Genomic DNA, 13,931 nt, shown 5'->3' on the forward strand with positions numbered 1-13,931 from the left:
TATAGTCCGTAATGTTCTCATTCTCGCGCTGTGTTCTTTGACGCAATTCGCCGTGAAGTTGTTCTCTGTTCAATCGTCGACAAAATTCGCTAGAAAAACTCTTTTTAAAGTCTTTCAGCGTCCTCCACACACCGCGATTAACCTCGTACCACGGACGCGCCTTATCGCGGAATGCAGTGCCTATTGCTATCAGCATCTCTTCATCCGAGATGCCATAATAGCGCTGGCAATCACTCAAACCTGATAGAAAACTTAGTGCGTTAGTACTATCCTTACCGGAAAAACGGAGAGACCAGGCATTGAGTGCGCTTACTCCATCCGCAGGTATACCATTTATATACTTGATTCTTGGAGGAGCACTCTTTTTGCTTGGTCTTTCCGCTCTTACTTGCTTAGTTTTCCGCGGCGATTTAATTTTATATGTGTTGCAACTATCAGTATCCGATAGACTAGAGCTAGTGTCGCTTCCACTGATATTTTCTACCTGTCTCGCCTGCTTTTGTTTAGGTCGCCTTTTGCTCATTACGCTTTTCTCGCTAATAATTGAACCTTCACCTAATGGAGCTGGTATTTCCGCTTTCTCTCTAGTAGCAACCCGTACCTCGCGCTCCCAGTCTTCAACCCATGAACGGTCTTCAATCTAGGCGCGTGATATTTCGTGCTCGCCGATTTACTTGAATTGGCATAGAGAAATGTACTATCTGCTCTATTGTTTGGTGCGTTCGCGTGGGTCGATGGCTCAGTCGCAACCGCTGGCGCGTTTAGCGTCTCGCGGTCGCCGAGCGGCTTGGCCTGAGGCGGCAGTGAAGCCTGCTGTTCGGCCTGAGCCGATCTACTGTGCATCGCCTCTCTTTCAACTCTAAATACTGTATTCGCGCCGTCTGTAACACCTTGCCGCACTTCTCGTCTATATATCCAACGCGGTACTGCTGTAAGGGCTCCCCAAATCTGGCTTATCGCGCCAGTGCTACGCTCACCTTGGTTTTGCGCGACTTGTTCGCGTGGGCGTTCGATCCTGCTATCCGACGGCGAGCGAGCCGCCATCGGTAACACGTCGTTATTACCGAGCGCGACTGCATTTTCGCCCGGCGGTCGAATTTGTTCACAAGAAGCGGCAACACTTGCTCTTGCCTGTGTCGCCTGCTCTTGTTCACATGATAATTCAACCGCCACAGGTGCTGCAGCTACCGCGAATTCATCGCCCAGGTTCGCGTTCCGCGCACTGCTTACCGTCGTTTCTTGCTGTTCGTCGTACAGCTTTTCCGGGATTTGGCCTAATGCAACATCGCCCGAGCGCAACGGTTGCTGCAAATCTGGCCGATCTCTTAACAGCATATATCGAAAATACCGGGTTTGTAACTCCTCAAGATCACCGTGTAAGCTAAGTTAGCGATAGTGCATTAATTCCAACAGAACAGCCGGTTCTGTGGAATCAATTTTGCGTTTTAATTTTTTCGCATGCGCATCGCGTAATATTCTGCGCAAGACTATTTTATCTCTACATGCTAGCGACATTGTTATTTCTAAAAATGAAAATCCGTAACTTTACTACGACGCGAGCTTATGGGGCTAAGCAAGTCTCGACCGGTCCGTGTAACCTGATACCTTACTAACTAATTTCTTTCCAAGCTATAAGCCGGCAAGAAATCGCCTTGCTTACGCCTAAGGAAAGAAATTATAATTTATCAAAATTTACTTACCGTAATTTTTGAATAGGCAGTTTAGTAAAATTCTTAAAACAAAGAAAAACTAAAGCGAGGAAAGAACGCAGTCGTCTCGCGTCAAAGCGACTCAATGACGCACCGTTGTCATCCGACACCGCTACTAAGAAAGGTCACTGGTAAGCACTAACAAAGAATTCAAAATACCGAAAACTTGAAATTCTTTTACGCGCACTCTTTTGCCCTTAGTTCACAAAGAAAATCAGTTAACCGTTATTTCTAAATTTCATTATCAAACCATTTCTCTCATTTATCTCTCAATTGCCAAACTCACAAGGGATGCCATGTAACAAAACTCTCTCCTTTGTTACCAATTCTTTGCGGGGTAAGTGAGGCACTTTCGCTTAAGGCAATTGAGGGAGAAGAACGAGGAGAGGTTGATAAATAAATTATATAAAGACAGAAATCAAATCTCACTTACAACCTATTATTATTAATCATTGTTCAAACTAAACATACGCGCGCATAACATAGTCTAATTACTAACTAACCAACTACATAATAGAATAATAAACTACTCATAGTATTCACAAATGAATATTTCGCATTTCGTCTTAATATCTAATCGCGCGCTTAACCTATTACAACCTTACTTAAATTACGCGAACCTACACCGGATGAACTGCCCGGTACGTGGGCACCTGGACAATTCGCCGGTCGCAACTTACGTTACTACAAATGAAGCTTAGGCGCTAACCTTTAGATAGCCGGCACGTGAATGCCTGGCTATCCTATTCAACGCGCACCGGTCGTCGCATCACCAGAGAGAGGAAGTGTAGAGAGAAAGAAGAAAAGAAGGCTTGACCTTTATTTACCGCTTCTCGCAACGTCGTGAATCCTGAGCGATGTGCTGCCGCAGGAAGTACCGGTCGTCGTCGCTGGTCAGATCGTTGCTAGCTGCTCGTTGCTATCGGTGACCAGGTATTCGCAGGCGACGTTGACTCTCCTTGCAGGTGGGGCTGGCTGCGGTCGCAGACAAAGCTGTTGCCGGAAGGGTTGACCTACCTTCCAGCTATCCCAAACTGCACTCTCTACACTCTAGCAGGACTGGGCTTGGACTGCTGCACTCTAGTAGGACTAGGCTTCGACTCCTACTCTTGTAGGCTCGTCTTGCAGCCGCTCAGTGGCGCTCGCTCCTCTCCCTACCTTGACCTATTAGTTAGGCGGCACGCGACGCGCCGCTTATCGGTCACGCGTTGCGCGCCTGCCTATCCCTGCATGGGCCTAATACTCTCTCTCTCTCTCTCTTTTTCTCACTCTCTCTCCGCGCTCCTCAACTTTTTCTTGCGCTCAACTGCGCTGGCCCGTCCTTGGCGCTGAAACAAAAAGACCAAATGTTAGGCGCATACTTTAATGCGCCTAACGTTGGCCAACACGCCTTGCCGAGTGGAGGAGGGAGAACGCAGACGAGAGACCGGCACACGGCCTGCTCTCGTCACATGCATGACTTTACGTATTAACAATATTAGTGGAAAATTTTAGATTTCTCGGAAATTATTATCTTGCAATGCATAACTAGAAGATATTTACATCTACTTTTATTTGCATTGAAATTAAAATTAAATAAATTTAATTAAATCTTAAGTTCTTTAAGATGAAACCAATAATTTTCAATTTATTTATCTTTCAAATCGAACACGGCTAAACAGCTTCATATGACTTATCACATAAAGTGAGAGGAAGGGAGAAAGAGGCATAATATAATACGAGAAGTAAGGTAGGGAAAGGGATGAGTAACGGAGGGTCTAGAAAGAAGAGGATGGGAAAAGGAAAGGAGGAAGGGACAAGTCGACATTTTTTTTAAATGAGTTACTTTCGAAGTCAACAGTATCACACTTAAGTTAACATGTTTCAAATAGATACATTCACAGCGACTGATTCCTTAGAGAACTTAAAAAAATTATTAACCGACTTTTTAAAATTTTAACCCTCTAAAAGTCACGAAAATAAACCTTTGAATATTATTGCAGATGAATAATTTCTCGCTTTTTCCAAATCTGGTGTAAGAATTAGGGGTTTCAATTAAAAAAGTAAGGTTAACCTTGAAATGACTTTGGGGGTGGAATGGGAGTCATTCTGACCCCATATATATCTCATCATCTGAACGTACAATTTCACGTAGAATTCAAACCGACGACAAAAAATAAGATATCCCATTTAAAAAGTAATGTTGACCTCGAAATAACTTTGGGGGTGGGGTGGGGGTTATTATGACCCCACATATATTACATGAATTGAACGTATAATTTCATTTAGAATCCAAATCCTAAATAAAAATTAAGGGTTCCAATTTAAAAAAAACATTGACTTTGGAATGACCTTGACCTATCATGTTCAAGTTCAAGTTTAAATGTCACGAAAATATGGCCCCCTTGGTATTGAATAACTTTTGTCTGAACTCTTTTTCTCTACTATGCATAAAATTTGAGATATGGGTGTCCATAGATTAAAATGACTCACCCTGTATATTACTATATCACATAAATCAAATATCTGCGTAATTTCGTTTCAATGAAAATTTAGGTTAGATTATGCATACCAGTCTACTTTAGTATTCAACGTCATTCCAAATTAAACAGTACCATGTAACTACTTGAAGATTGGAACGGCGCATAATTTTGTTGACTAGTAACAATCAATTTCCAGTTGAATTTAGAAATTTGTTACGTAGAAGTAGTGATACCCTGAAAAATGTAATTTAAAGACAAATTTCACGGGTTGTTTTCACCCCATTAAAACCTTTATTGTTATATAAAATAATGTTCATCTCTTGTTTTTCTGAAAATTTATAATCAACCGAAATTCCATTGAAATCTACGTCGTTTTACTGGAATAACAATGAAAATTATCTAAGGGTAGTTTACTCCCTATACCGTATAAAAATTAAAAAAGCCGAAACATGTCAACTTTAGTTTTCAATGTCATTTAGGACAATATAAGTTTCGTTGACGTTGGATTAAATTTGTAATTTTCCGAAACAAAAAGAAAAAAATAACTTTCGCCCTCTTGAAAAATAAGATATGCCACCGCTGCGGACCTTCGTGTGCTGTATTATATTGTTATTCAGTAACAAATATTTACCAGTTGTTTTCAGGAAGTAATCTTCTAAAGGAAAGGAGATATACTGAATAAACGGTTTTTGGGGTCGAACTTTGGGGTTAGTTTTCGCTCATTTAAACCGTTTAATAGCACATAAAAAAATATGTATCGCTTATTTTTTAGTCCTCTACAAGATACATATCACAGTTTTATTGGAATCGGTTTCACACACTTCCCTTACCTTCCTTATGAGTGCATTCTTGTATGAATTCCAGCCTTCCTGATTGCCTTCCTTCTTGACTCGGTTGAATAACTTCCGGGCCTTCCTCCTTGCTGCCTCCACGTCTTTGGTTTGTCCCTTCGTTTTCAGGGAGTAATTGATGACTGCATTATGGGATTTTAGGTTTGGTTCAACAGTGAGGTCTAATTTTTTACCATAATTATCCTTGAAAGATCTCAGTCTATCCCTAAGTTTCTCTCTGTATCCAACTCAATCAGTATTTTTGGGTTTCCACGTAGGTTCCTTTTTCGGTCTCAAAGATCTTAATTCAAAAGTTATGCTTCTATGATCTAGCATTGATGGTTTGTTTTCAACTTTCCAGCCTGTTACTCCACTTTTAATGTTCATCGAGATCAGTGTGAGATCAAGAACCTCGCTTTTGTTAGATATTGTGACGATCCATTTCTGGCCCCAGTTTACAATATCCATTAGATTGCTTACTAGGTTTTCGAGTAAAGCTTCCCTTTCATAGATATCTGTGCTACTTCATGCCATGTGATGAGCTTTAGTCAACTATTTCTTTGACACAAGTGCACGTGCCTGCGTTTCTGTTGTCACTCCCCTCACATAATCTTATGTTTGTTTTTAGTCTTTTAATTCACCACCTACTTAACCAAGGTTCCTGTGTTAATGCTATGTGGGATTGTATTGTTCGCATGCTCGTTGCTATTACCGCAGAGGTGCTCTTGAAATGATGCAGATGAATCTGAGAAAAACGTATTCAGATGGAAGCCATGTTCAATGCTTCATCCTTTGCTGCGTTTCCTCTCGAGCCGTTCCTGTAGATTTGTCGATTTTGGCGTAGTCATAGAAACTTGATGGTCGCTGTGCCAACGCCTGCCAACAGTCTAAATTTACGGTTCTTAAGAGTGTCCACTGATAGTTCTTTTATGCCCACGATCAGTACAACATTGGTATCCTGATTCAGGATCGTATATTTTGCAATATTCACTCCACCATTCTGCCGATGGACCAGTTTTAGGAAATCTGTCGCAGACCCCACTTCAGCAGAGAGTCTTTTTATCACATTGACATCTACCTTCTAGACTACGACTTAACTCAGGTCCGGTACGGTCATTTTAAAGCTGCTTGAGGCGGTCCTCTTCTCATTCAGATCACACCCTTCTTGGAGTTGAGGTTGAGTGGCGTTTGCACATTTCTCTGCCCTCTACAACCTGGCCAGACCGAACTTAGTAGTTGGTTGTCCCTCATTCAGCGCTTTCTGTCTTAGATGTTTCCTCCTTTGCGCCCTACTCAGGTGCTGGTTCAAGCCCATTCCTTCATGGTTTTCTGTTTAAAGTATAAAGCTCTCTGTTTTTTTTTGTCTTCGTAGGGTCATAGATCGGTTCATCATCCCGTTTCCCTTCCTCTATGTTGGGGTTTTGTTTATGTGGAGAATTAATTTTGTTTTCACGAGTAATGTGGATCCAAAAACTGTCCACCCCACTGGTCTACAACATTAGGTACAGATTACCCTGAGGAAACCGTTTGTCGCGTAGATTCCTCTGCACGACGCATCTATCGGCACGGTATCTTACACCTTAGATTGAGGGTGTTTCTTGATTCTCAAAATATCCTTGTCCGCTGAGACGAGCCAAAAAAAACCTTCGCCTCCAAATATGTGTAGAAAATAAAACATATTATTTGTTTTGTTCAATTCCCATACGAAATCATTTCAAAATGATCATCATGATTAAAAAAAGTAACTTTTCTTACCTAAAAAGTAAGGTGCTCTAAGACAATTCAAACTAAACCACGAAATAACTTTGAAAACCAGTCGAATCGATTCTTCTGTACTGCCACAAGTATCTAAAAACATAATTTCTGAAAACAAAATAGAAAGATTAAATAATTTAATAATAATAATAAACGTAAGAAGCATATTTCATAGTATAGTTAGCTTTTAAATAATATAACTCTTAACTCATAAATGTCTAAAACATTATAAAAATTTTAGGCAAGTAGACATATGAATTTATTAACGTAACATAGGTTTTTACGTATGTATAATTTTTATTTAACAGTAAAGAAGATAAAGGCACTCAAAAGTACAGTGAACCAGAAAACGTAAAATCAATTAAATTCTTGGTAATTGACTTTATATTGTGATAAATAAAAATAGATTTTATTTATTATACAGATTTATAGTTTGTAACGAAATGTGATTTTGAGAGAGGTTACGCCGTGTATGGGTTGCAGGTTTGCCGTGCAAATGAGCACGTATTATCGGAAGATTGCCACTGCGTCATACAATAGTGCACGCTTTAGTGGCGCTCTGTGAATTTCTATAAGATTGTCCCCACAGGCAATCACAAACGCCTTCTCTGCGGAAATCCTTCTACTACCTTACCTCGGGGGTATGCACTTGCTTCCGGACAAAGTTTCCGTTGGTTGCTACCGAATTTATTCAGCAGCATCAGCTTGGAAATATTTGTACTATGTAAACTCTGCTAGCTGAAAATGGGTAAAAGCACGAAATCATTTTACCAAAACGAACGTACCGATGAGGGAAAAGGATTCTATTAATGGGTCAGTCAATGATTATATCACACAGAATTTATTACTAAGGCGTTCTTTATTGTTCTAACATTCAATTTTTGCACAATAATTATATGCTAAAAAATTATGCTATGTACCAGAAGAAATGTTTTGATCCTTATGAAAAACATAAAGCTATCATTAAAACTTGTTTGAAAGAAATTTCTCTACAAAAATGTGAAGATTTTTATAAAGCCAGTAACATTTTAATACCACCTGGCAACAAAGTGTGTGCAAAATGCGGAATATTAATTTCAGAAGCAATTACAAAGTGGGAAAACGAATAAAATGAACTTATAGATAAAGATGAATCTGTCTCTTTTACTTGTACTGAAAGTGAGCCGGATTCACAAGTTATTTCGGCAATAAGTAGTGTAGGTGATAATAGCAACTCGACTAATACGCCGACTAGTACACCGTCTACATCTGGAGGCAGCTTAGGATTTCAACCTGAAAGCCAAGAGCAAAAGCAAAAAGAGCAAAATCTAAAAAGAATTCTTGATGCTGTAGAGTTATCTTTGCCAAAACGACAAAAATTATCCGATGTAAGTCGAGAAAACTTGACTCTGGAAATGGCTCATAGTGTTTGTGAGCGGGTTGTAGATCAAATGAATGGTGTTTTTGGTACAAATGTAGAAATTCCAGAATTATCAAAGTTGCAAAAAGATAGTAAGTCGCTTGAATAAATATTAGAAAATATAAAAGATGCTTATGATAAACAAACTGCAAGTCGGGAGAGAATAAGAATTTTAACTTTATTCCCATAAAATTGGACTCATGATCAAGTTCAACAACATGTTGATTGCTCTAGTTATATAATCAGAAAAGCTAATATACAGTGCCGCTCACGCACTTTTACCCCCCCACGGGCAAAATCAGTCTAACTTCAAAGTTTTATATCTCTGGTAGAAATTAACGTACAGAGACGCGCGTGGGTGCGTTTGAAAGGTCTTTCGGAGAGCTTTCAAATGATATGATTCACGGTTGCCATCGATTGTTTTTTTAAATTTTGCAACAATTATGCAAAATTGAAAATTCTGAAATTTTTTTATTATTTTTGACAATTAGCCAATTTTGGAAAAAAAATCGTACGAAAATTTGAAGTACATCATTTTTTAGCTATTACCAAGCCCTATCTGAATCACTCATCAAAAATTTATTTTCGTCAAATATGACGCGCGCACGGGCATTTTTTCCTGGAAGTGACAGTTTTTTTCAACATTTTTTATCTCCGTCAAATTGTAACAATCGAAAAAAATTTATAGGAGAAAAAATGTTTGTTGTTTCACGTAGAATACTGCAATAATTTTTTTTTTGGTTTTTCGAAAAATTTTTTTTTTCGGTTTAAATTATTTTTCAAGGTCGAAAAAAAAAAGATTTTTTTTTTTATGTAATTTACGATACTTGTTATGTAGTATTATTGAATGGATGGAAAAAAATTTTTTTTTGTGGTTTCTCATCTTTTTAGCGTACCGACTGTGAAAAAAAAAAATTGAAAAAAACCGAAAAAAAAAATTTTTCGAAAAACCAAAAAAAAAATTATTGCAGTATTCTACGTGAAAAAACAAACATTTTTTCTCCTATAAATTTTTTTCGATTGTTACAATTTAACGGAGATAAAAAATGTTGAAAAAAACTGTCACTTCCAGGAAAAAATGCCCGTGCGCGCGTCATATTTGACGAAAATAAATTTTTGATGAGTGATTCAGATAGGGCTTGGTAATAGCTAAAAAATGATGTACTTCAAATTTTCGTACTATTTTTTTTCCAAAATTGGCTAATTGTCAAAAATAATAAAAAAATTTCAGAATTTTCAATTTTGCATAATTGTTGCAAAATTTAAAAAAACAATCGATGGCAACCGTGAATCATATCATTTGAAAGCTCTCCGAAAGACCTTTCAAACGCACCCACGCGCGTCTCTGTACGTTAATTTCTACCAGAGATATAAAACTTTGAAGTTAGACTGATTTTGCCCGTGGGGGGGTAAAAGTGCGTGAGCGGCACTGTATATAGTACGAGAAGCAAATGGTAATTTTTTTTACTAGTAAACGTTTATAATTTATAACGATTGCTAACTCTTACTTGACACACTTCTGTAAATTCCCGATATCGTGTAAAAATTTTTATAACAAATCACCGATTGCGTATTTTCAAAAATACAACTTATACAATTAAAAATGAAGACTTATATACAGTGACAAAATCAAAATATGTATAAAAAAATGAGTAAACCATATTTTTTATAAAAAAATTGAAACTTTCCTGGTTTCTAGTGTGATGTCTATAGTTTGAAAGGGCAATGGATTTTATTAAACTTAAGTGCTTAGATTATCTGGAAACATAGCTTTCAAACCTTGGGTTGATTAAAGTTGAACGGTTGGTTACCCTAGTGTGTCAAACAGGGGTTGATATGTATTCACCTATTGATGTAAAAATTGATAAATTAATTAATGCATGAATACATTTCTTTACTTGAACACTAAATAAGATTGTTATTTTTTAAATTTCGACTAAGTATTGATTTAAATATATTTGAAGGTGTGCTTGGAGATCCTGGGCGTAAAAAACCTTGTCATTATTCTGATGAATTGATAGATTCTATTCAAGATTTTTATAGAACAAATAGTAGAATGTGTGCTGGTGCTAAAGAATATGTCTCTATTTTGAACGAAAAAACTAATAAGAAAAAAAAGTACAGAAAAAGCTTCTTCTTTATACCATTAAAGAATTATATGACAAGTGGATTAACGATAATAAGGACGACCTTCAAAAATATCCTGGATTTTCATATTTCGCTAGTTTGAGGCCTAAGGACTGTAAAACAGCAGGTGATCCTGGTACTCACTCTATTTGTGTTTGTGGTGAGCACCAGAATGTAAAATTAAAATGTAGAGCATGTTCAATAACTTTGAAATACAGAGTGTTAATGGCATTGTCAGTATGTTCTGTTGAAAATGAAAGATGTATGCTTCATGATTGCCCAAACTGCCCAGGCCCAGATGCCATTCGAGAGTATTTAGAAGAAAACAATTTAATCAAAATTAGTGGCTCAGTAAAGTATTATACTTGGTTGTCAGTTGATATTAATAAAAAAAGTAATGAAGGGACACAAAGTAACAGTCGCGTAACACTGCAATCAGTGACTGAAGATGCAGATACATTTTATGATAACTTGATTATGGATGTATGGAACTTGAGGAAGCACCATTTTGTTAATGAATGCCAGAAAAATTATTTTGAATACAGAAAGAACAATTTAGAATATGACACAGGTCTTATTATGATGGATTTCGCAGAGAACTACACTTTCATAGCTCAAGATTCCACCCAGGCATTTTACTATAATAATAGCCAAGCAACATTGCATCCATTTTTGTTGTACTACAGAGATAGCGATGATAAACTAAATCATGCAAGTTTTTGTGTCGTTAGCGACTATTTAAAACATAATGCCTATGTTGTTCATCTTTTCGAACAAAAAGTCATGGAAATTTTAAAAGAAAATTTTTCGTGGATTAAAAAGCTCATATACTTCTCTAACGGAGCTCCAACGCAATACAAGAACAAGTATGTAATTTTCTTGATAGAATATGAAATAAATGAATTTATTTGAAAAAAATTTTGGTAATTGTTATTAGTATTAAATAATCTCAAATGTTACAGAAATAATTTCGCCAATACTTGTGCACATGTCAAAGATTTTGGTATTGAAGTTGTGTCATACAACTTTTTCCCCACGGCCCATGGAAAAGGACCATGTGACGGCATTGGAGCTGTAGCCAAACGCTGTGTGAGAGAAGCTTCTTTGAGGCTGCCGCCTGAACAACAAATTGTCACTCCCCTGAGCATGTATGAATTTTTGAGCGAGAACATGATTTCAACAAGGTAAGTAAAAATAATTATGATATTCATACACTCTTGAAATTAACATACTTCGAATTATCACAGATTTCTATGGGTCAATGGTATAGAATGTGAACAAAGGGAACGAAAATTGAAAAAACGTTTTGACTCAGCATGCACAGTCGAAGGTACTAGAACATATCACTGCATGAGGCCAATTGATGAGAAACACGCAGAGTTCAAAATTACCTCACTATCTGAAACATCAAAAGTCGAAACTGTTACGAAATAATTAAAATTTTACTTTGAGTTTCTTCTTTAATGTTCAAAGATTTGTTAAATAATAGTGACAGTAATAAAATTTTAATAAAACAGAATTTTTGAATTATCCAAACCTACGTTTGAAAAATAACTTTACAACAAATAGTACAACAATATTCCCTATTTTGGTGCGAAAGTTACCTTTGAGAACATGTAGCTCTATTATTTTCAAATTTAATTAAATGATGCTTGATCCAGTTACAATAAGATTTGATGCTTGATCCAGTTACGAGAAGATTCGATAGACGGCCAGAATCACATAATTTTGGAAACAACTTTCAATGCATGTAAGTTATTTGTATTTGAGTCTTTCTGAATGAAGTTAGTAGAAGTTCTTTGGCTTTAATAAGAGTTTCAATTTCGTTAATCAGACTTTTGTTGGGCGTTTTAGAACCAGAGATGAGTGGGCTGGAAAACGGTGTTTTTTTCGACAATTAAAAAAGTGAGATTTTCAAACATTTTTTTCTCGAAAATAAAGCAAAGTACCCTCGCCAAATTTTAGGAGGACGTTCTACGTACTATGCACTATAAATTAAAAAAAAAATATATACGAAAAATTAAATAGGTTTTTTTTAAATCCACTTTGAAAATTTGAATTTTTGCTATTTTTGGAAAAATAGTAAATTTCAAATAGCTGTATCTCTGGTCCAAATGAATCTAGCGAAATGGGCGGAGTTGCAAATTAAAGGTCTTTTCAAGACGAACAAAAAAGTCTGTGCCGTTTTTCGAAAAAATCAAAATTGACGGAGCTACGGGTCCTTGAATATGACCATTACCGTAGCCGGATACCATTCGTTTACATTGAGCGGGCGCTTAGGGAACTGTTCTTGCAGGTTTTGGACCGTAATGTTTGGAGAAGAACGTGAAAAGACGAATCGACTGCGAGGTCGCCCGTCCCGGTATCTTAAAAACTCGCGGAGTTACGATCCTTCAAAAATGGCCAAAAAAAGGCTCTTTTTTTACCTATTTATATACATAACTGGCTATATATATATTTAAAAAAAAAAAATTGAGATAGCTAAAAGTCCTTTTTTTGCATGTACAACAACAAATCAAGGCCTCGGGCAGGATCAGTGACCCCCCGGAATTGCGAATGTTAAAAATTCTATGGAATTACCCATATATATATATATATATATACAGGGTGTCCAAAAAGTAACGATACACCTGAGAAATTTTCTAAGCCGGTTATTTTTTTAACCGGGTGAAGGTTGTTCTTGAAGTAACTTTTTACGAGGAATCCGATGGTAACCTTGGATTTGACCTTGAACCTCATTTTCAAGGTTATTTTAGGGTCAACCTCATTTTTTTAAATGGAAACCCCTATTTTTTATGGCGGAATCGGAAAGAGCGGAAAATTCTATGTCCAGATATGTATTGAGGTATGAGGTTGAGGTAACCCCTAGAGGTCAACTAGAGGTCAAAGTATGAATTCTTAAAAATCTCGCGAATTCAGTGGTTAAACAAAACAAACAAAAGGATAACCCCAGGTAACTTTCAACGGTGCTCTTTAATTTGTCCTTGAACCTCATTTTCAAGGTTATTTTGAGGTCAACCTCATTTTTTTTAATGGGTACCCCTATTTTTTATGGCGGAATCGAAAAAAGTGAAGACTCACGTATGGATGAGTTGAGGTTTGAGGTTAATGTGACCTCTAGGGGTCAGATGAAGGTCAAACTGTGGCTTTGTAATAGTACCGGGATTTTAGTGGTACAAGGAAGCAAATAAAGGTCATGGAAACCCCCATTTTCGACAGCGGCAATCGAAAGAGCGGAAAATTTCACATCCAAATATCTACTTAGATCATAAGTCAAGGGCGAACTTAAAGTTTAAGGTCAGTCGAAGGCCATCCAAACTTAAAGACGCCCTAAAATTTTTTAAAGTTTTTTTCATAATGGAGAAGGGTATTTATTTAGTAATTGCCCACCGGAGATCCGTGACCTTGAATTTAACCTTCAATCTCATTATCAAGGTTTTTTCAAGATCAATTTTTTTTACTTTTAGCGTTACCCAGGAACAACGACGTGGACGTAGTAAAATCTGTTCCTTTGGGGTGCTTTATTTTCGTGAGTTCCCCTCGCCTGTCACGATCGGGGTGCTTTATTTTCGTGAGTTCCCCTCGCCTATCAACAATGATTTTTTACGCTTATTTTCTTAATAACTTGATTAGCCGGTTAAACTTTTTA

The 13,931-nt window shown here is 37.1% G+C and overlaps 1 protein-coding gene across 3 annotated transcripts in view; it reads right to left on the reverse strand.

Moving 5' to 3' along the window:
• Window positions 1–13,931, reverse strand: part of LOC131673122 (uncharacterized) — a 974,862-nt gene that overhangs the window by 899,011 nt on the left and 61,920 nt on the right. For 2 of the 3 annotated variants that reach the window (XM_058950865.1, XM_058950855.1), the window contains exon 2: window positions 6,757–6,864. The exons of the other annotated variant lie outside the window; for it this stretch is intronic. In XM_058950865.1, the coding sequence (XP_058806848.1) occupies window positions 6,757–6,864 (108 nt within the window). The remainder of the gene's footprint in view (window positions 1–6,756; window positions 6,865–13,931) is intronic. 3 annotated transcript variants of the gene reach the window in all.

This window comes from Phymastichus coffea, unplaced genomic scaffold (assembly GCF_024137745.1).
Source record: "Phymastichus coffea isolate CEN01 unplaced genomic scaffold, Cenicafe_Pcof_1.1 PCOF00013, whole genome shotgun sequence".
In the NCBI taxonomy this organism is placed as follows: domain Eukaryota; kingdom Metazoa; phylum Arthropoda; class Insecta; order Hymenoptera; family Eulophidae; genus Phymastichus; species Phymastichus coffea.